At 40.4% G+C, this 21,310-nt stretch overlaps 1 protein-coding gene across 13 annotated transcripts in view; it reads left to right on the top strand.

The window, feature by feature from the left end:
- Positions 1-21,310, top strand: part of PIEZO2 (piezo type mechanosensitive ion channel component 2) — a 630,266-nt gene that overhangs the window by 325,392 nt on the left and 283,564 nt on the right. For all 13 annotated transcript variants that reach the window (XM_075314549.1, XM_075314558.1, XM_075314555.1 and 10 more), the window contains exons 6-7: positions 7,025-7,232; positions 19,355-19,568. In XM_075314549.1, coding sequence (XP_075170664.1) covers positions 7,025-7,232; positions 19,355-19,568 — 422 coding nt within the window. The remainder of the gene's footprint in view (positions 1-7,024; positions 7,233-19,354; positions 19,569-21,310) is intronic.

The following is a 21,310-nucleotide window of genomic DNA, read 5'->3' as shown; positions in this document are numbered from 1 at the left end:
CTCTTGATGAAACATTACATTTTTCTTGGAAAATCTCTTCCTAGACCTGGATCAGTAAATTAGTCTTGACTGCACTATTGTACGTTCTTCCTTCCCGACTTCAACCAACACACTATTCACTTTACCCTTTTTTCATGGATTTCCCCCCCAATAACCACATGACACCACCTTGGATAAATTGGCCAAATTGGCCCTTTATTTTTTTATAAACATAACAGTAAATAAATAGTAGACTTTCTTTAAGCAAGAAGGGTTCTTGGAGCTCCGAAAAACCTGGCAGACGTTCCCATAAAATTAATAAACCATCTGGTCTTGCCCCCAGCCACAACCACAGGCTCAGGGACATCTCTTACCGGAAAACCATTTCCCTAACACTGACTCCCAGGTGAAATTCACAATTGAAGAAGAGAAAAATGAGCTGCTCCACTCCAGTGTGCATAAAACACTTCGTCTTTATTTTATGAAAAGGTGTGTATTAAAAAAGCAACGGCAAAGCCATGTGCAGGTTCCCCAGGATGACAGCCGTTTTACACTATCAAGTGCTTCAGGGACCCGTAGAAGCACTTGATAGTGCGAAAGGGCCATCGTCCTGGGGAGCCTGCACACGGCTTTGCCGCTGATTTTTTAATACACACCTTTTCATAAAATAAAGCCGAAGTTTTTTATGCACACTGGAGTGGAGCAGCTCATTTTTCTCTTCTTGAAATGTGAATTTGCCTTGGATACAAGCTACCTTCAGAGCATGCACCTCCTCAGACTCTGCGCTATACGACGGCCTGGAGCCGCCTTTCCACTGCCACCAGAATCCTAAAGGTAACCCTAACCTGTGCGAGATCTACCTTTTGTTATTCAACTCCCAGGGGACCCCACCCTAGAGAGCCACAAAGTCCGCCAGATAATTACCATTCCAAAGAAAAAAGAGGGGGGTTACCATCCATCTGATTAACAACCCTCCACCACCATTTTGCCACCAACTACAAGAACCCACCTCACTACCGCTTGCTGAAATGACACTGAACAGTTTATTAAAACACAACACTATCTCCTAACAACCCACACCCCAACTCAATACAGGGCGGGAGGGCGGGACTTTTTCTACTGGCCACACGCGTGGCTCTGGTAGTCCCCACAACCCCCTTCCTGATCCTATATACCCAATTCAAACTTAACCAACCCACTAATTCTTACTCCAGCCCTCCAAACTTTTGACATTCCACAGCCCGTGTTTTCTTTTCCTCCTACAAGTTAGCCCCTTGTTTCCCTACAAAGTGAGTCATGGGTCATTTTGCCCATGGCTCTGCTGTGGGCTCCGTTCAGCCTGTATTACAACTTGGCGGTGGCAAATGTATTAATAATTGGATTCAGGTCTGAAGAACATTAGGGTCAGTCAATGGGATTAATGTTTTCTTCTTCAAAAACTGCGTATGTACTCTTGCCCCATGAGCTCAAGAATTGTCCTGTGGCAGGAAGAGTCCAAGGTCTACTGCACTACCTTAAGGTCTGAGGATTTCACCTTTGAATCTAAAATCAGCCATCCTGCTGTTGGTTATAACGTGGATGTTTGTGTGAATTTCCAATGAGATGCTTCCCCAGGCCATAACTGTCCCACTCCCAAATCAGTCATACTGGAGAATGTTGCAGAAAGCTTAACATTCTCCATGGCATCTCTAGACTCTTTCATGTCTACTACATGTGTTCAATGTGAAATTTCGTTCATCTGTGAAAAGTACAGAGTGCCAATAGCAAACAAATGAATGTACACTACCACTTTACCTGCCAGTTGTTTGGTCATTATTTGGCATCAGCATATGTAAGCCAAGACTAGGATTGGACATTACGCACATAAACTATATTGAAAAGGTTTCCACCTGTTCTACATTTTACATCTACTCCTGACCATGGCTTGCAAATACTGACTGCATGAAAGCGGCCTTATTGTTAATATGTAAAAAGCTTGGTATGCAGCGGGTACCAGGCACCGCCAGATGTACCCACACCTGACAGCACTATGGATTGTCTTTGGAGTAGGAGTATTGTTGCTTCATGGATTCTGTATGGAAAAATGATGGCATTTCCTTACTTTGGTGTTTATAGATATCAGATGAGACAGTTAAAAGCCGAATGTCAACAAAATTTCACAGCGATGACTAATAAGAGTTTCTGGCCCCTCTCTTGTAGTATCAATAACAGCTGCAGTGCAGGCACCAATGTTTTCCTGCCTGGGATATATCGCTGCCTTGACATTTTCGTTGCTATACTATATGAAGCACACATCAGAAGTTTTTACTCAGATCCTTGTTTTTTATATGTATGCCATTTAGAGTATATCCTCTCTCTGTTGCATCTTGCATGTTGCTTTGCAGAGATGTTTTTCATAGTTAATTGTTGCTTTTAATAAAGAGATAGAGTTGCAACAGATTTACATGTTTTTATACAGGAATGTTTAAGAGGACATTTTTACACATAGAAGTAGTGGTTTTGTTGGAGCAATAAAAATGATACTTTTTTCTGTAGTCATCCATTGTACAAGTCGTGAGAGATCTAGTGTAGAATTGCGGTCTGCTTTTTCCAAGTGCAAACCCCCCGACTGTGCTTCCAACCCGATTTCCATATGATTTCTTTGTTAGATCTCTCATGATTGACACATTTATAAGAAAAGTTTCTTATTTTTTTTGGAGGACAATCACTTATAATGATGTTGCAGTACTTTAAACTGTAAAAATAGAACACTTGCCCTCTAAACCAAGGATGTGTTCTTTTTATCGCCTGTTTCTAAGCTCATGCTGTAGGTCTGTGTGTCATCTGAGTGTCCAAAGAGCACTATAGTAAGGAAATATTCTCATAAGTAATATTTCTAGGAGTATCGTATTTATATATCTTCACATTGAACATGTCTAAATTTTATTTCCTGATGTCTCCTATGAACTTTGATGCAAAGGTGAGTAACAGTAAGAGTATGCGCGAACGCTGTAGATTAGATTCAGAAATTTTCTGCAAAAAAAAACGCACCTTGTGGCATAAAAACGCACCAAAACCTGCATACGTTTTTGGTGCGTTTTCTGTACGTTTTGGTTTTTTTTTTGGTGTGTTTTTTTGACATGAGTTATTTTTTTGTGAAATCAATACATGTAAGAGCTATAAAACACAGGAAAAAATGTACCAACAATTGACATGCTGCATATTTTTTCTGCACCCAAAACTGCAAGGAAAAAAAAGCAATGTGTCCACAGTACTTCAGAATTCTCATTGACTTTGCTAGCATATAGTGATGGGTGGACCCGGACTATAAAAGTCTGTATCAACGCGATTTCAAAGGTTTACGGGTGCCAGACCTAGGCCCGAAGTTCTCAGGGAGCTCTGGCTAATAATCCAGATCTGGCAACTCGGGAAAAAATAAATAAAGGAAAAATAAGACTAAAGCATGCATGCTATAGTTACTGAGTCTCCGGCACGGATATAATTGCTTCTGGGCTGCTCACTCTTCTGGGGCCGCTTATTAGCCTAATACATATTCACTGCTTCCTCCCTGCCCACTGGCAGTCTTGGCATGCCCCAGCCTGTGTGACAGCGTCTGACTGCTTGCAATCACAGGCCCTCTCTGTGGGTCATTATAGTGGTCTACAAATAAATAAACTGTCGTAGGTTCCCCCGTATTATGATACCCAGCTCAGATAAAGCATATGACTACAAGCTGCAGCCCTCAGCCATGTGCTTATCTCAGCTGTGTATCAAAATGATAGGAATCGCATGCGGCTTTTGTTTTACTATTTAAATTAATAATTTTAAAAAGCAGCATGCGGTCCCCCCCCAATTTTGATACCCAGCAATGATAAAGGCAATAGCCGGGTATTCTCATGCTGCAGAGACCCATGCTTATTGGGCCCCCCAGCCTAAAAATAGCAGCCAACCAGAATTTTCACATCCATTAGATGTGACAATCCTGGCACTTTACCCGGCTCTTCCTGATTGCCCTAGTGTGGTGTCAATCAGGGTAATAAGGGATTAATAACAGCTCATAGCTGCCACTAAGTCCTAGATTAGTAATGGGAAGCATACATGAGACCCCTCCATTACTAATCTGTTAGCTGTGAACAAATAAACACAAACATCGAAAAAATCCTTTATTTGAAATAAAATACAAAAAACCCACCCTCTTTCACCCCTTTATTAACTCCCAAAACACCCAGGTCCGACGTAATATACACGAGGTCCAGAACGATTCCAGCTCTGCTACATCTGAACATGACCGCCTGCTGTGTGCTTCAGGCAGAGAATGAATGAGCCACGTGATGAGCGGGGACGTTACTCAGGTTATTCGTGATCAAAACTTAAGGTTCTCACGGGCTTTCATCTGTGATCGCAGGTAAACTCACCTCAGGTGAGGTCACTGCGTTCACAAACCTGCATCTCCTTGCAGAAAATAGCATCTTTTTTTCCAAAAGATGCTGAATTCGTGATGAAATTTCAACAGAATATTCCTGCTCCCAATCTACACCTCCTGGCAAAAAAATGCATCACTGAGGTGATTTTTTTTTTTGCCAGGAGGTGCAGATTGGGTGCAGGAATATGGTGTAAACATTTAATCACCAAAATGTGCAACTCTTGGCCAAAAAATGCAAAAAGAAAAGTTTTTCACGCCATTTCAGTGCAGTTTTATTTTAAATTTGGTGCTGAAATTGGATGCGGACATTTCAGTAGCAAATTTGCACCTTCTAGTAGAAAACCGCACTGAAACCGCATCAAAACCATTTTTTTGCATTTTAGGGCCAAGAGATGCAAATTTGGGAATGACATTTTTACATCATATTCATGGACCCAATCTACACCTCCTGACAAAAAAACCCAACACATTAAAACCACATGCGGTAGTAATGTCAAGAGGTGTAGATTGGGTGCAGAGATATGGTGTAAAAATGTCAGCACCAAATCTGCATCACTTGACAAAGAAAGTTTTCTGCCAGGAGATGCAGGTTTTTGAACTCAGTGACATCACCTGAGATGAGGTCACAGAGTTTAGTAAGGTCACCTGAGATCAGGTTACTTGCGATCACAGGTGAAGGACCATGGGACCCTCCAGCTATGATCGCAAATAATCTGAATGATGTCACTGCTGATTGCTTTGGTTCAGTCTCTGCCTAAAGCTCACAGTGGGCTTTCATTGTTCTATGGCTCTGCGCTGTGCCTTCTGATGTAGCAGAGCTGGAATCGTCGTGGGACCTCGTGTGGATGATGTCTGACCTGGGTGCTTTTGGGTTAATAAAGTGATGAAAAATGATGTTTTTTGTATTTTATTTAAAATAAAGGATTTTTTCTGTGTTTGTGTATATTTATTTTCACTTACAGATTAGTAATGTAAAGGTCTCGTACATGTCTCACACTACTAATCTATGGTTTACTGGCAGCTGTGGGCTTTTATTAACCCTTTATTAACCCGATTGCCACCGCACAAGGGCAATCAGGATGAGCTGGGTTAAGTGCTGGGATTGTCACTTCTAATGGATGCAGCAATCCTGGGTAGCTGCAGGCCGCTATTTTTAGGTTGTGGGGGCCCAATAAGCATGGGTCTCCCCAGCCTGAGAATACCAGCTCCCAGCTGTTGGCTTTATCATGACTGGGTTACAAAATTGGGGGGAACAGCACGTTTTTTTTGTTAAATTAATAATTTAAATAGGAAAAAAAAAGTTGCAGTTCCTCTCATTTTGATACACAGCCAAGATAAGCCCACGGCTGGGGCTGCATTCTGTAGCCATATGCTTTATCTATGCTAGGTATCATAATATTGGGGGACCTTACAACTATTTTTTTATTTATTTTACACCAATCTACAGTGACCTGCAGACAGGGTCAGTGATTGCAAGCAGTCAGACGCTGTCACACAGGTTGGGGGCGCTTCTGACTCAAACCAATCACAGATGCCAGGACTGTTGGTGGGTGGGGAAAGCAGTGAATATACATGAAGGTAAATAAGCGGCCCCGGATGAAAGCAGTTACAGGCGTGCTAGAGTCTTGGTAAGTATAATCTGCTTGCTCTAATCCTCCTATCTCTTCTATCACCATTTTTAAGCGCCGGATTCTTGTCCCCATAGACTTATATCGGGGCTGGTGTCTGGCCAGATATCCGGGATCAATTCCAGGCTGTCCAGTTAGTCCAACCGATTCCGAATATCTGTGAGTTCACTCATCACTACTGGAATAAGAATAAACATGCAGATTTGAGCCACAAACTGCACGATAAATTGCACCAAATCTGCAACAAAATCTCAGCATGCGCATAGCCTAAAGGGTGCTTTACACGCTGCAACATCACTAACGATATATCGTCGGGGTCACGTCGTTAGTGACGCACATCCGGCACCGTTAGCGACATTGTAGCGTGTGACACCAATGAGCGACGATCAATGAGCGCAAAAACATGAAAAATCGTTGCTCGTTGACACGTCGTTCATTTTCTTAATATCGTTGCTGCTGCAGGTACGATGTTGTTCGTCGTTCCTGCGGCAGCACACATAGCCATGTTTGACACCGCAGGAGCGACGAACATCTTCTTACCTGCGTCCACGGGCAATGAGGAAGGAAGGAGGTGGGCGGCATGTTTCGGCCGCTCATTTTCACCCCTCCTCTGCTATTGGACGGCTGCCGTGTGACGTCGCTATGACGCCGCACGAACCGCCCCCTTAGAAAGGAGGCAGATCGCCGGGCAAGGGCGAAGTCGCAGGAAAGGTAAGTCCGTGTGATGGGTGTTAGCGATGTTGTGCGCAACGGGCAGCGATTTGCCCGTGACGCACAACCGACGGGGGTGGGTACGCTCGCTAGCGATATCGGTACCGATATCGCAGCGTGTAAAGTACCCTTTAGTTCACATAAACTTTTCAGAATTTGTATAGACCTAAATATTAGCCATAAATCTAGGTAACTGCAGTAGAGATAACCAGCAACTGTTATTTGTCAACCTTTTGTTCATATTATGATTATTTTACCGTGATGTAAATGTGCTAAATTGACTTTATCATACTCTGCAATTTAGGCAGAAGTTGGGAAAACGGACATCGATGAATCATTAATGTATGAGGAAGATTTTGATGAAAACAATGAGATTGAAGAGGCAGAAGAAAGTGCAAAGCTAAAACTTCTCCGCAAAGTTGCCTCAATTGCCACTAAACTGAAAGAATTTATTGGCAACATAATAGCCACTGCTGGAAAAGTAGTTGTTACAATTTTACTTGGTATAACAGGTTGGTATAACACTAAGTGATTCCTTTTTGAAAAGTATTGCTATAGAGATATTAAAGTACACATATAAATTTATTTGTTAAATGTATTTGTTTCATCTTTTTTAAAAAGGGAAAATTTGCAAGAATTTAATGTTGTAATTAAATATTCATTCCATTCTCAAGAATGCAGGGATTCTTAATTTTATAGGGGACTGCTTGTAGCCTCGGCAACTTGCCACGTCTGCAGTCTCAGAGGTGGCCGGTTTTCTAGGCAAGGATCTCACACTTGCAAGCTGTTTGCAATATAGCTTGTAAGTGTTGCTTTGAAGCTGGCTGGATCTGACCAGATTCTTTGTCCCTGCATATCTGATGCTACAGAGGAAAAGCTGCCTGTTCTTGCATCATCGGGGAATGGGCAATTCTGGCCAGTGGATCAGCTACAGGGCCACCATCAGGGCTTTACAACCCTCACTGGTATACTGGGCCCAGGGTAATTACTTAGCTTTATTAAACCCTGCGCCTTATTGCTGCGGGCACTACACATGGCTAATTTGCATGTGAAGCACTTCAAGTGCAACACATGCAAATTAGCCATGTGGTGGAGCCAGGGGCAGTGGGTCAGAGCAGGCCGCGTTATCCTAAATCCCAGCATTCAGCAGTGTAATGAGCTCCTCACTCTGCAACCTCATCACACTGCTGCGGGTGATGCAGAGCCACGGTGGTAGCGAATTTTCAGCTACCGGAGGGAAACGGTAAGTGCTCCATGAGCTGAAGATGGGGCGGGACAATTGCAGGGGTCTAAGGGCGCACATGCAGCTGAAATGCATTGTGGCGCAGAGAGAACGCCACGCAATGTGGGACCTGTTGAAGGCGAATAAAATGATTTTTTTTGCGGTAGATACAGAATAATGACATATTTACCAAGATGGGCAGATATATACCAGGAGGGGCCCAGGAAGGGAACATATATACCAGGAGGAGGACATATATACCAGGAAGGAGACAAAAAACAGGATGTGGACATATAAAGCAGAATGGGCCCAGCAAAATGGAAATATATACTGTATTATATATATTCTTGAAGGCTGAGAATACAGAAATAGCATTTCAGCATTATAAAGATATGAATAGGAAATGTAAAAAAGAAATCAAACAAGAAAAATTAGGTACTGTAACAAAAATCGCAAAGGACATTAAAATAAATCCCAAAATCTTAATAAATACATTAATGCCAACAGGAAAACAAGGGATAGTATCGGCCCCTTAAAATATAATACCAAGTTAAAGGGAACCAAACATCAGGATTTTCGTATATAAGGTAAAGCCAGTGCAGTACTGGCACTATCAGGCACAATCTGTACATACCATTTTTGTGCAGCTCTGATGTTTAGGGTTTGAAATCCAAGTTTGTGAAGTTTAAAAATTCATCATCTTTTTGACTGACAGTTGCACCTCTGTTGATAATATCCAGGTGGGTATTCATCTGGATTCCCGCCCCCCCCGCCGCCTGTTCCTTCCTCTCACTGGCTCTATGCAAATTTTTCTATTTAGTAACATGGCGTCGGCATAGCACTTATCTCCAACGCCATGTTTCTGAAGCCCGCATTACCTAGTCTTGTGCCTGAGAGGGCGGCGCATGCGCCCTCGCTTCTTCAGAGCTTATTGTGACCACGGGAGTACGCGGTCACAATAGGACTGGAGAACAGCTGATCTTACCGATTAGCTGCAGCAGATGATATCGTGCTAGGACCGATGTTTTTTAATCTCTTTATTAATGACCTTGTGGATGGGATTGATAGTAAAGTGTCAGCCTTTCCTGATGACACCAAACTATGTAGGATATTAAAAATTGACCTTGATAGTACAATATTATAAAACGATCTGGATAAGATGTCAGAATAGGCAGATACTTGGCAAATGAGGTTTAATGTTGATAAATGTAAAGTAATGCACCTAGGATGAAGTAATCCTTTAGCTACATATACATTAAATCGAAGTATACTCGGGACTACAGAACAGGAGAAGGTCTTGGGTATTCTGGTTACAAGTAAGCTGAGCAGCAGCACTCAATGTCAAGCAGCAGCTGCAAAAGCAAACAAGATTTTATGGTGTATAAAAAGAGAGATTAGATCCCGTGATCCCAACGTATTGTTATCTCTGTATAAATCACTTGTAAGGCCACATCTGGAATATGGGATCCAGTTTTGGGTTCCACATTTTAAAAAGGACATTCAGAAGTTAGATTTAGTTCAAAGGCAGGTAACTAGACTACTACAAGGAATGGAAGGCCTTCCATATGATGAGAGATTGAAAAAGTTATATTTGTTTAGCTTAGAAAAAAGATGTCTCAGAGGAGATCTCATTTATATGTATAAATACATGTGTGGTCAATATAAAGGATTGGCACATGACTTAGTCCTTCCAAAGACAATACTAAGGCCCATGGGGCATTCCCTATGAATGGAAGAAAAGAGATTCCGGCAGCTAAATAGGAAAGGGTTCTTTACAGTTAGAGCAGCCAGACTGTGCAATGCCCTACCACAAGAGGTAGTAATGGCAGATACTATAACAGCTTTTAAAAAAGGGCTGGATAATACTCCTCAGTACATAAAACATTGTCGAATATATATGACTTAATGACAAATGTATAATTGGTAGAGGAAGATTGAACTAGATGGACCTAGGTCATTTTTCAACTTATGTAACTATGTAACTATTAAGGAGTCAAAAAACAGGATGGGGACATATATAGCAGAATGGGCCCAGGAGGAGGAAATATATACTAGGAGGGGCCCAGGATGGGACATATATCCCAGGATGGGAACAAATAAACCAGGATGAAGACATATATAACAGAAGGTGCCCAGAAAAGTGACATATATATCAGGAGGAGGACATATATGCTAGGAAGGAGACCAGTTAACCAGGATGGGGACATATATATCAGGATGGATCCAGGAGCGGGACATAATTTCCAGGCACGGGACTTGCATACCAGGATGGGCCCAGCATGGGGACATATATACCAGGAGGACATATATACCAGGATTGAGACATATATACCAGGATAGAGACATATATACCAGGAAGGTGACATATCTACCAGGAGGAGGACATATACATCTCTGGCAAAAATTAAGAGACCACTGCAAAATTTTCGATTTTTCTCTTTATAGGTATATTTTTGAGTAAAATGTAATTTGTTCTTTTATTCTATAAATTACTGACATGTCTCCGAATTTCCAAGTAATATATTTTGTATTTATTTTCTAAAAATGAGAAATGGTCAAAATAACAAAAAAACAAAGCATTGCTTTTAGACCTCAAATAATGCAAAGAAAATAAGTTCATAATCATTTAGAAACAACAATACTAATGTTTTAACCCCTTCACGACCATGGACGGATCTTTCCGTCATGGATCGTGTCCCGGTAAGCCCCGCCCCCTGCCGCGGGCAGGCGGCGTAGATCGGCACACATATCAGCTGTTTTCAACAGCTGACATGTGTGCCTACATGTTCCGAGTGGAATCGCATTCCACCTGGAACATTAACCCCTTAGATCTCGCTGCCAAAGTCTGGCAGCGAGATCTATATGCGCGCGGCCATGTTTTTTACTTACCGCCACCCCCTCCGGACGTCACGTGAGTGATCACGTGACGTTCGGTGGTTGCCATCGTAGCACAGCGTCATGTGATGACGCCTGCTGGTACGAAGTTTCACTTTCATTCTTCCTCGGCACGGAGCAGAGGAAAAAAGAAAGTGACTATTTCTGCTCTTTACAGCAGTATAGCTGTGATCAGCAGATAGCGATCAGCAATCGGATTGCTGATCACTATAGCCCCCTAGGGGGACTAGTAAAATAAAATAAAAAAAGTAAAAAAAAAGTTTTAAAAAATTAAAGAAAAACAAAAAAACCTAAAAGTTCAAATCACCACCCTTTCCCCCCATTGAAAATTAAAGGGTTAAAAAATAAATAAATATACACATATTTGGTATCGCCGCGTTCAGAAATGCCCGATCTATCAAAATATAAAATCAATTAATCTGATTGGTAAACGGCGTAGCGGCAAAAAAATTCCAAACGTCAAAATTACGTTTTTTGGTCACCGCAAGTTTTACGCAAAATGCAATAACAGGCGATCAAAACGTAGCATCTGCGCAAAAATGCTACCATTAGAAACATCAGCTCGAGACGCAAAAAATAAGATGTCACTGAGCCATAGATCCCAAAAAATAAGAACGCTACGTGTTTCGGAAAATGGCGCAAAACGTGCGCCACTTTTATTGGACAAACTTGTGAATTTTTTTAACCCCTTAGATACAAGTAAATCTATACATGTTTGGTGTCTACAAACTCGCACCGACCTCAGGCATCATACCCACACATCAGTTTTACCATATAGTGAACACCGTGAATAAAACATCCCAAAAACTATTGTGCCATCACACTTTTTTTTGCAATTTTTCCACACTTGGAATTTTTTTGCTGCTTTCCAGTACACCATATGGTAAAACTTATGGTTTCATTTAAAAGTACAACTTGTCCCGCAAAAAACAAGCCCTCATATGGCAAGATTGACGGAAAAATAAAAAAGTTACGGCTCTCGGAAGAAGGGGAGCAAAAAACAAAAACGCAAAAACGGAAAGTGCCCCGGGGCTGAAGGGGTTAACTCAGGAAGAGTTCAGAAATCAATATTTTGTGGAATAACCATGATTTTTAATCACAGCTGTCTTGTGTCTTGGCATGCTTTCCACCAGTATTTCACACTACTTTTGGGTGACCTTATGCCACTCCTGGCCAGTAGAATGAGGTGTACGCTGGTTGCAATTCAACTGACACTGGAATCGACATGTAGAGAAACTGATTTTTATAAAACTGTGCAGTGGTCTTAATTTTTGCCAGAGCTGTATATTTATGTATAAACTTGGTTTTTATTGATACAAAACATATAAGGCTGACAAAAATAAAGGTTGAAAACATGATTGACTAGAGAAAAATAATGGATGAAATAGGGGGATTGACATAATAATCCTGTACTTTTTCTGTTGTTGTTATTATTATTATTATTATTTATTATTATAGCGCCATTTATTCCATGGCGCTTTACAAGTGAAAGAGGGTATACGTACAACAATCATTAACAGTACAAAACAGACTGGTATAGGAGGAGAGAGGACCCTGCCCGCGAGGGAATGGGTGATGGTACAATAGGTGAGGACAGAGCTGGTTGTGCAGTGGTCTACTGGACTGAGGGCTATTGTAGGTTGTAGGCTTGTTGGAAGAGGTGGGTCTTGAGGTTTCTCTTGAAGCTGTCCACGGTAGGTGAGAGTCTGATGTGCTGAGGTAGAGCATTCCAGAGTATGGGGGATGCACGGGAGAAATCTTTACGCGATTGTGGGAAGAGGAGATAAGAGAGGAGCAGAGAAGGAGTTCTTGTGAGGATCTGAGGTTGCATGCAGGTAGGTACCGGGAGACTAGGTCACAGATGTAGGGAGGAGACAGGTTGTGCATGGCTTTGTATGTCATGGTTAATGTTTTGAACTGGAGTCGTTGGGTGATGGGAAGCCAGTGAAGGGATTGGCAGAGTGGCGAGGCTGGGGAGTAGCGAGGGGAGAGGTGGATTAGGCGGGCCGCAGAGTTTAGGATAGATTGGAGGGGTGCAAGAGTGTTGGAAGGGAGGCTAGAGAGCAAGAGGTTGCAGTAGTCAAGGCGGGAGATGATGAGGGCATGCACTAATGTTTTTGCTGATTCTTGGTTAAGGAAAGCATGTGAACTTTTTAGAATCTGCTATGGACATTTAAAGTCTGGACTGCTTCATCTTCTTTTAATACTTCAACACCCATTCATTAAGGTATTGTGGGACGTTTATTTTGGCAACTGCCTGGCAAATTTAAAACTATTACTACTCCCTTTATAACTTATGCCCCAACCCAGAGGCCACACCTCCTCCTCTAGCCGATATAGATTCCTTTTTAGCCACACTGAACTTTCCCTCCCTTTCCCAGACCCGGATAGACAAATTAATTTCCCCAAACACTATACAGGAACTTTTCAAAACTATATATTCTCTTCCACCCTGGTTTCTATAATACTACAAAACATTTTCTGTTTATTCCCCTCCCTTCTGGATACCATTCAAAATGTAATTAAGACAGGCTCATTTCCAAGTGAAATGCTTTCACCAACAATTACACTACACAAAAGGTAAAATTCCAGATGTCCCCCAAAATTTCAGGCCCATCTCGCTTCTTAACACACACCTGAAAATATAGGCAAAGTGTCTTGCACTCCGTCTACCTCCCATCCTGCCTTCATTGATATCTACAGACCAGATTGGCTTCATTCAGGGGAGACATCCTACAGAAAATAATCTAAAGGTGCATCGATTTCGTAGAAGTAATAGACAGATTGAGTGTTCCAGCTGTGTTGGTTCACCCTAGATTACAAAAAGGCATTCAGCCGTGGGAGGTGATGGTTTGTCTTCTTGTTGCTGAACCGTATGGCGTTCGGAGTCCTGATCTTACTGACTAGTAACACTTTTTACTCATTTCCATTTGCGAGGGATTTTGTAAATGAAACTTTGATGACTTTCAAATTTCAGATGTGACCAGACGGGGTGCCCCTTTTCTCCTCAAATATTTGTATTGTCTAGCAAACCTCTAGCTCAGGCTATCAAGTAAAACCCCAACATCAACAGTGTACATATTCTAGGTTACCTGCATTGTATTTCCTTTTGCGCTGATTATGTAATCCTAACCCTAGAGGATCCTAAAACCTCCCTTGGGGAAGCGTTAAATACAATTAAGGTTTTTGGCACTCTGTTTTGCTAGAAAGTCAATGAGGGGAAATCCCAAATACTTCTAATTAACATACAGAGAACCATGTTAGTGTCATTGCAGAGGCAGTTCACGTTAGATTGGCAGTCAGAACAAATCGCATACTTAGGCATGCAGGTAACTCCTTCCATTCTATCTGTCTCTACAAGGCTAATTTCCCTCCCCTTCTGATCTCATTAGAGTAAGAACTGTCACAAATCTCTAAGTATGAAGTCTCCTGGGTGGGGAAGATTGCAGCATTCCAAATGTTCTCCTTACCCACACTTCTATATTTATTCCACACTGTACCAATCCCCCACCCATAATCCTTTTTCAATAAGGCTGACCAGATACTGAACACTTTTGTCTGGATGGAGGAAAAAAACCTTGTTTCTCAAGCCTTTTAATGAAGAAACCTAAGAAATTATGAAGTCTGGGCTTCCCTGATCTGCATGACTATTATATAGCCTCCCAGCTAGATTAAGTCAAAATCTGGGGGGGAAGTGAGTTGTTATATCAATGGACAAAAACTAAATCGAAATTAGTGCCTTAAAAAAAATCTGAAAGTCCTTCTCTGCACATCCCTTATTGCCTCTTCAGGCTCTTTCATAGCTCTCTGCTCTACATCATCTAGAATTTAAAATTGGGGTTTATTCCATAAACAATACTCCCCCGCCCTTTATTCCTATTTTATCAATCGCCCCAATAGAGACTCTGGAGTTGCTATTTCCTGAATTAGACCTACATTTATGGAAATTCAGAATCACGTTAATAAAGACCCTCCTGTTTGATTCCTTTGCTCTGTTGTTTGAATATCTCCACTTAAACTTCCAAATCCGTAACTGCGAATTCTTTAAATATCTACGCATAAGGCATTTCCTACAAAAGATACCTCTCATACACATAGAAGTTAGCGTTGAATAATGTCTAACACACTTTCTTCCCAAAAAAGTTTCAAACCTATATACTCATTGCTTGGAAATAAAAACACCTTTGTTAAATCCACCCCGTTCTTGTCACGGGAAAAAGATCTGAACAAAGCATTCCCGGGATCAGATTGGACCCACAGCCTAACGTACAAAAATCATACCTTCTCGTCTGCTGCATATTATGAGGTTTATATGGAAACCCTTCTCCGCTGATACTGTATTACACTCCATTGAAACTTAGCCATAGGGTCCTCAGATGTTGTCACCATTGTGGCCAAAATGGTACTTTATGGCATATCTTATAGGATTGTCTCGTTATGACCGGTTCATAGATTTTCATTTGATTTCAACAACTATTCACATTACAGTCAAACCCTCTCCCTCGTTAGCTCTACTTCTACTAGATATACATTTTGTGCCGGCTAGAATGAGGGTGTTCACTGCCCATACTTTACTAGTCGCAAAAATGGCTACACCAGACTATGAAAAAAAATGAAATCACATAGCCTAGAGGAAGTTATTTTAGCCATTAAAAAGACTTGTTCATACAAAAAATTGACTGCTTATTTGTGCAAGTCTTCCTGTCCAGTTGGAAATTATGGCTTCAACATCCAAAGAACACAACTCACGTGTAACTTGTGATTCCATGCCTTGGTTCAAGAATTTTCTAGATATCTTAGTTTGTTTAATAAGTTCATTTATGTGTATTACTGTGTCTATTTCGAAAAGTGGTACAGGCTTGCATGTCTTTCAGTTCTTTGTGTGATAATTCACACGTTTTTGATATCCAATGTTTATTTTATTTACCCTGAATAAAAAGTTATTAATTTAAAAAAAAAAAAGAGCATTTTGTAGGTCATTTTATATTTATGATGAATGTGGTCTAAAGGGTACTTTACACGCTGCGATATTGGTACCGATATCGCTAGCGAGCGTACCCGCTCCCGTCGGTTGTGCATCATGGGCAAATCGCTGCCCGTGGCGCACAACATCGCTAACACCCGTCACACGGAATTACCTTCCCTGCGACGCCGCTCTGGCCGGCGATCTGCCTCCTTTCTAAGGGGGCAGTTCGTGCTGCGTCACAGCGACGTCACACGGCAGCCGTCCAATAGCAGAGAAGGGGGGTCGGAGATGAGCAGCCGGAACATGCCGCCCACCTCCTTCCTTCCTCATTTCCGATGGACGCAGGTAAGGAGATGTTCGTCGTTCCTGCGGTGTCACACACAGCGTTGTGTGCTGCCGCAGGAACGACAAACAACATCGTACCTGCAGCAGCAACAATATTAAGGAAATTAATGACGTGTCAACGAGCAACGATTTTTCAAGTTTTTGTGCTAGTTGATCATCGCTCATTGGTGTCACACGCTGCGATGTCGCTAACGGCGCCGGATGTGCGTCACTAAGGTCGTGACCCCGACGATATATCGTTAGCGATGTCGCAGCGTGTAAAGCACCCTTTACTTAACATCGAGATGTATGATATTTTAATGGTTTTTGCTCCTAAAAAACTCGTTATGATGCTAGCTATTTTATTGATGCCAATAAACACTTTGATACCAATTCAACAAACTACTTTTTTGTAGACTTCTGGTGTAAAATAGTTTGATATGTTGCAAATTATTTGTACAACTAGTAGTTGTGTAAACATTTTACGATCTACTGCAGGTTTAATCCAATCCTGGGCAACTCTACTTACTTTTTTAAAAATGAGTGTAGCTTGGCCAAGAAGTGCATAGCCAAGTACGAGCGGCAAATTCATCATTATTTACTCCACAAAAGGGGCGTAAATTACAACAATAATGTATATTTTGGGGTAGGTGAGTGGCAATTAAAAGATGTGTCAAATTCTTGAAGCATCATATGCTTCTCAATGAATTTAGAACAACTTTCTCGACAGTACACTTATCAAGAATGGTGTACAAACCACTAGTCTGTATTAATTGGGGGCTTTATTAATAATGTATTTATTTTTTATTAGAATTATTATTTTCTTTGTTTGTCTTTCGTTTATGACACTAATATATTTTGCAACAGTGGACAGAGAAACCAATCAGTCCAGAGCTGAAAAGGGCAAAAACCTGTGTACTACACACCACTTAATTGTCCAGAAAATTAGTTCTCTACGTGACCAAGATTTATCGTATATTAAGCGATAGAGTTGACACAAACTAGAGCAATGTACGAGTTTAATACTCTCATCCATTAGTAATGCATTGGATTTTGTTTATATGTTTGCAAATTGTTTTTCTTCCAAATGAATTAGTAAATGTAATGTACATCTTGGACCAGCTGAGATTATGAAGTTGACATCATTGTCAGCAGCAGGTTATGAGCTTGCTGATCTTGTAGGAGGAAGCATACACTTCTTTTAAAAGGAAAGATGTGCTTTTGGCAAGGACTGGCACAAAGACAAATAATAGTAGTTGTAACAGAATAAGTGGCATGCTAAGAATGCCTTACATAGCAATATAAAGAACTATGAAACACACTTAAATCAGTACAATTCTAATCAATTATTTTGTTGTGGTTATTTTTTCTTACCATCTCGGGTTTTTTCCATAGCATAGCATGGATTTGGTGTTTTTTAATTCAATTTCACGTGGGCTAATCCATAGATAAGAAATAGTATTGTAAAAATAAATTGAAAAATGTTGTTTAATTTTATTTTAGTTTTTTTTATTGCTTGTTGTTAGATTTACACCATTTTATTCCAACTGTAATCAACAAATATTTTTACCTTGTTGCTAAATATATCACCACATGCACACGTTCAGTTCTCAGTAATGCCATAAACAGATGTGCATTGTCAAGCTTGCATATCTCCAAAATCAAGCCATATTGAGAAATATATCAGGTGGGTGAAATTGAGTCACGTGAGTGCAAGGTGTCAGGTGTCTGCTATAACTGCAGGTCGCACACAAACATATTTATTACAATTGTCTAAAAAGATTTGCAGGGCCCTGGTCCCGTTGGTACTAAGTGGCAACCGAAAAATGTAGTGAAAACTGAAATACAACCATTTTGATTGACTTTTGTTGTTACTATGCCCTCCTAGTGACAAAGCCTTATGTAGTGTCATTACGGGGCCTAGAATTTACAAGACATGTCCAGGACACCACCATTCTCTGTTGGTGTAGCAGGCCAAGTGAACATCTTCCCAGATTAAGCCCTGGTATTGTTTGGCCTGGAGATTAACTGTACTAGGCCAAACTATTCCCAGGATGTAAAAATAGCCTACGCCAACCTATACCCCTCCAGGCCATTATATACCCATCTAACATGGAACCCAAGTATAGTCTGGCCCAGGCCTCACTATACCTTATGGAATAAACTCTATACCCGAGCGGTGTAAAATAGTACAGTGCTTACAGTGAACTGACAGTAGATGATGCTGTCCCATCAGTGCATAGTTAATGTTATGTATTGTAACTATATATGCATGTTTTATTCTGATCTCTATGACACCAAAAGTTTTCCAATTTTAATTCTATGTGGTTAGAGTTTTAAGATTTAAGTCTTTTAGCTTTCTCGCTTAACTTACAGACAAAGCTGAATCTCCAATAAAATGTTGAAAAACTAAGTAATTCTTGTGTATATCACTCAATGCTACTGTAAAGCTATAATATGTCCTTGGTGGTATATTTTGACTTAGGCCAATTTATATCCTGGAGTATAATCCTGCCTAGGCCACTTTAACCCCAGGTATAATCTGGACTGTGGGTATACTCTGGCCTGGTACAACGGCTGAGGAAGTTTGTACTGCCTTGGTCCATTTGAGCAGAACATTGATGTGGACTCTTTAAATCCTTTTGCTCAACACTAATATTTCTAAATATTTGTAACACGTACACAATATTGTCATATTAATGATTTGATGGTATACATGTCTCCGATATTTCTAATTCATAATACTAATTATGACATTTGAAACACTAATCAATTGGTTATGTACAGTACAGAGGGAAAAATGGCTACCTCCATGTTTGAACACTTTTCATTGCAAAGGGCAATTCCATCCTTTGGTTAGTATAGCCTTTGTATTAGGCACTCAAAAACAGTGATGTCATCTATGGGAAGCAGAGTAGAAGTTCTGTATAAGTGTGATGTGATATTTTATGCTACTATGCTACTGGAAATGCCTTGTAGATATATTAGGTTAAAGAAAACCCTTTTTAAGCAGTATTTAAGTATCCCACTCTTCTTAGGGGGGTATTGCGGACTTTAGAATTTAAGTAAAAGCTCATGGCATTTTCTGTAAAAATAATCTATTCTAAGGTTCACATAGTACAGATTAGAGCTGCTTGCTGTGATTTCTGGTCACACAGTGTGAACACAGCCTAGTTATTTTTTTCTGATTATTGTAATTAATACTTTTCTCTTTTTGATCTTTTTAGGCATGATGGTGCCTTCTTTGACCTCAGCTGTTTATTTCTTTGTATTTTTGGGGTTATGCACATGGTGGTCCTGTTGCCGAGTATTTGATCCGCTGATATTCAGCTGTCTATGTGTATTAATGGCCATATTTAGTGCAGGGCACTTGATCGGACTTTATCTATACCAGTTTCAATTTTTTCAAGAGATCATTCCACCAGGTGATTTTTATGCCAGGTAAGTAATAAGATGAATTAATTCAATTTCTGTTCATATTAACCTAAAAAGGGAACCTGTCACTCTAGGGCAGCAGGGCAGGGAGGTAACACCAGAGACATGCTTCAGACTAGTAATCCAAGACACATAATCACCAGTCATCTTTTCAAAGTATGCTTTCTCTGAAATGCTGTGGCGATTTATAGTTCAGTGTACACTGCAGCCAGTTTCTGATTCATGCTGCTTGTGGTTTGATCAGCATGAATCTCATGACTGGTTGCCTTTAACAGAATTGTTTGAGTAACCTTTCAGAACATAGAGGAAAGCCTGCATAGGGAATTTTATTTGAGCTCCAGTGGAAGGCTACTCTATATAGTATCTATGTAACCCCAGTTGTTTTTTTCCACTCTCTGAACATGGACCTAATGTATTCAAGTTGGTCCTAAAAAACAACATCCAGTGCCTGAAATTTTGGGGTCTGGTCTGCACAATTTCATTATTCATTCTATCATGTAGAAAAGGATACAGGCTGTGTGACTGAGCCAATGACCATACGTAACCATCACTTGGCACACAAGGTGGACATTATGATAGGATCGAAAGTTGGAGGAACCATAAGAATTTTAAAAAGCTTTATAATTCTAGGCTTTGCATGATCTAAGTAACAAGAGAAAATTTACATTTATTCATTGGAAAACTTTTTAACACTTTGCCAGATTTTATCACAAATGTTCAAATGACAATTATTTCACATGAGAAGACAATGTTCACACAGTTTGTTTGGTTTTTTTTACTGCAAAAGCTCGGAGTAAATTCATGATATATAATTTGCATATTTACTGCAATAATATATATATATATATATATATATATATATATATATATATATATATATATATCTATCAGCACTCTTCCTTTTCTCCTTCTCCCATGCTCCTTATTATTTCAAATTAGCAGTTTCATGTTTAATTAAAAACTACTGCAGCTTAACAGAGCTTAGACAGAACAACATTCTGCTTTAGGAGATGGTTTGCTGATGAGGAGATGTTAATTAACGTGTGGTTTTGTTTAGTTTTTGCTAAATTGAGTAAGCAGGCTTCATTCATCCTGTGATTTCACTTTCCATCAGCCAGAAGTAATTTTAGAGGCTTATAGCTTCCTGGCTGTTGCTACTGTAATTCTTTGAACTGGGGATATTAATCACAAGAGAGCCTTTCATACAGCAGAATTTTTGCATGAAATTTTCAAAATGCCAATATGACTGCTTTAAATGTACACACTGTAGGCTTTAACACACAAACAGCTGACTTTTGGACTACTATTTTATTGATTTGCAATAGAGACGGACAGGGCTCATCAGACAATCAATACATTACTTTTTTAAAGAAGACGCATTAACTTGCCTTCTGTAGTTTAAACGGGATATAGCTTCTCTCAAGAAGGAGACCTTGGCGTCTTTCCAGATTAGTAGTAAACCATGTAGGAAAGCTTATTGCTCTGTCACGGATGTCACTGACCTTATGTGTGCTTTGTAACATTTGCATGGATTTGGAATGATTGCGTGAATTAAGGGTGTCCCCTGCTGGGTCTGCTCTAAAAATACAGGAGGTTTTATTATTTACACTGGTGAAAATAGTTGCTTACAACTTTCTTGCCTTGTGAAGATATTTTGTATGAGATAAAAAAATAAAAGCTGAAGATGAACACTTTCATTATGACTCTAACTTTGATTGTCTATTTATTGTCAGTAGAGATGAGCGAAC

This window comes from Anomaloglossus baeobatrachus, chromosome 6, assembly GCF_048569485.1.
Source record: "Anomaloglossus baeobatrachus isolate aAnoBae1 chromosome 6, aAnoBae1.hap1, whole genome shotgun sequence".
Taxonomy (NCBI): Eukaryota; Metazoa; Chordata; class Amphibia; order Anura; family Aromobatidae; genus Anomaloglossus; species Anomaloglossus baeobatrachus.
The sequence above is the reverse complement of the archived record's forward strand: the minus strand, read 5'-3'. Positions and strand labels throughout refer to the sequence as shown.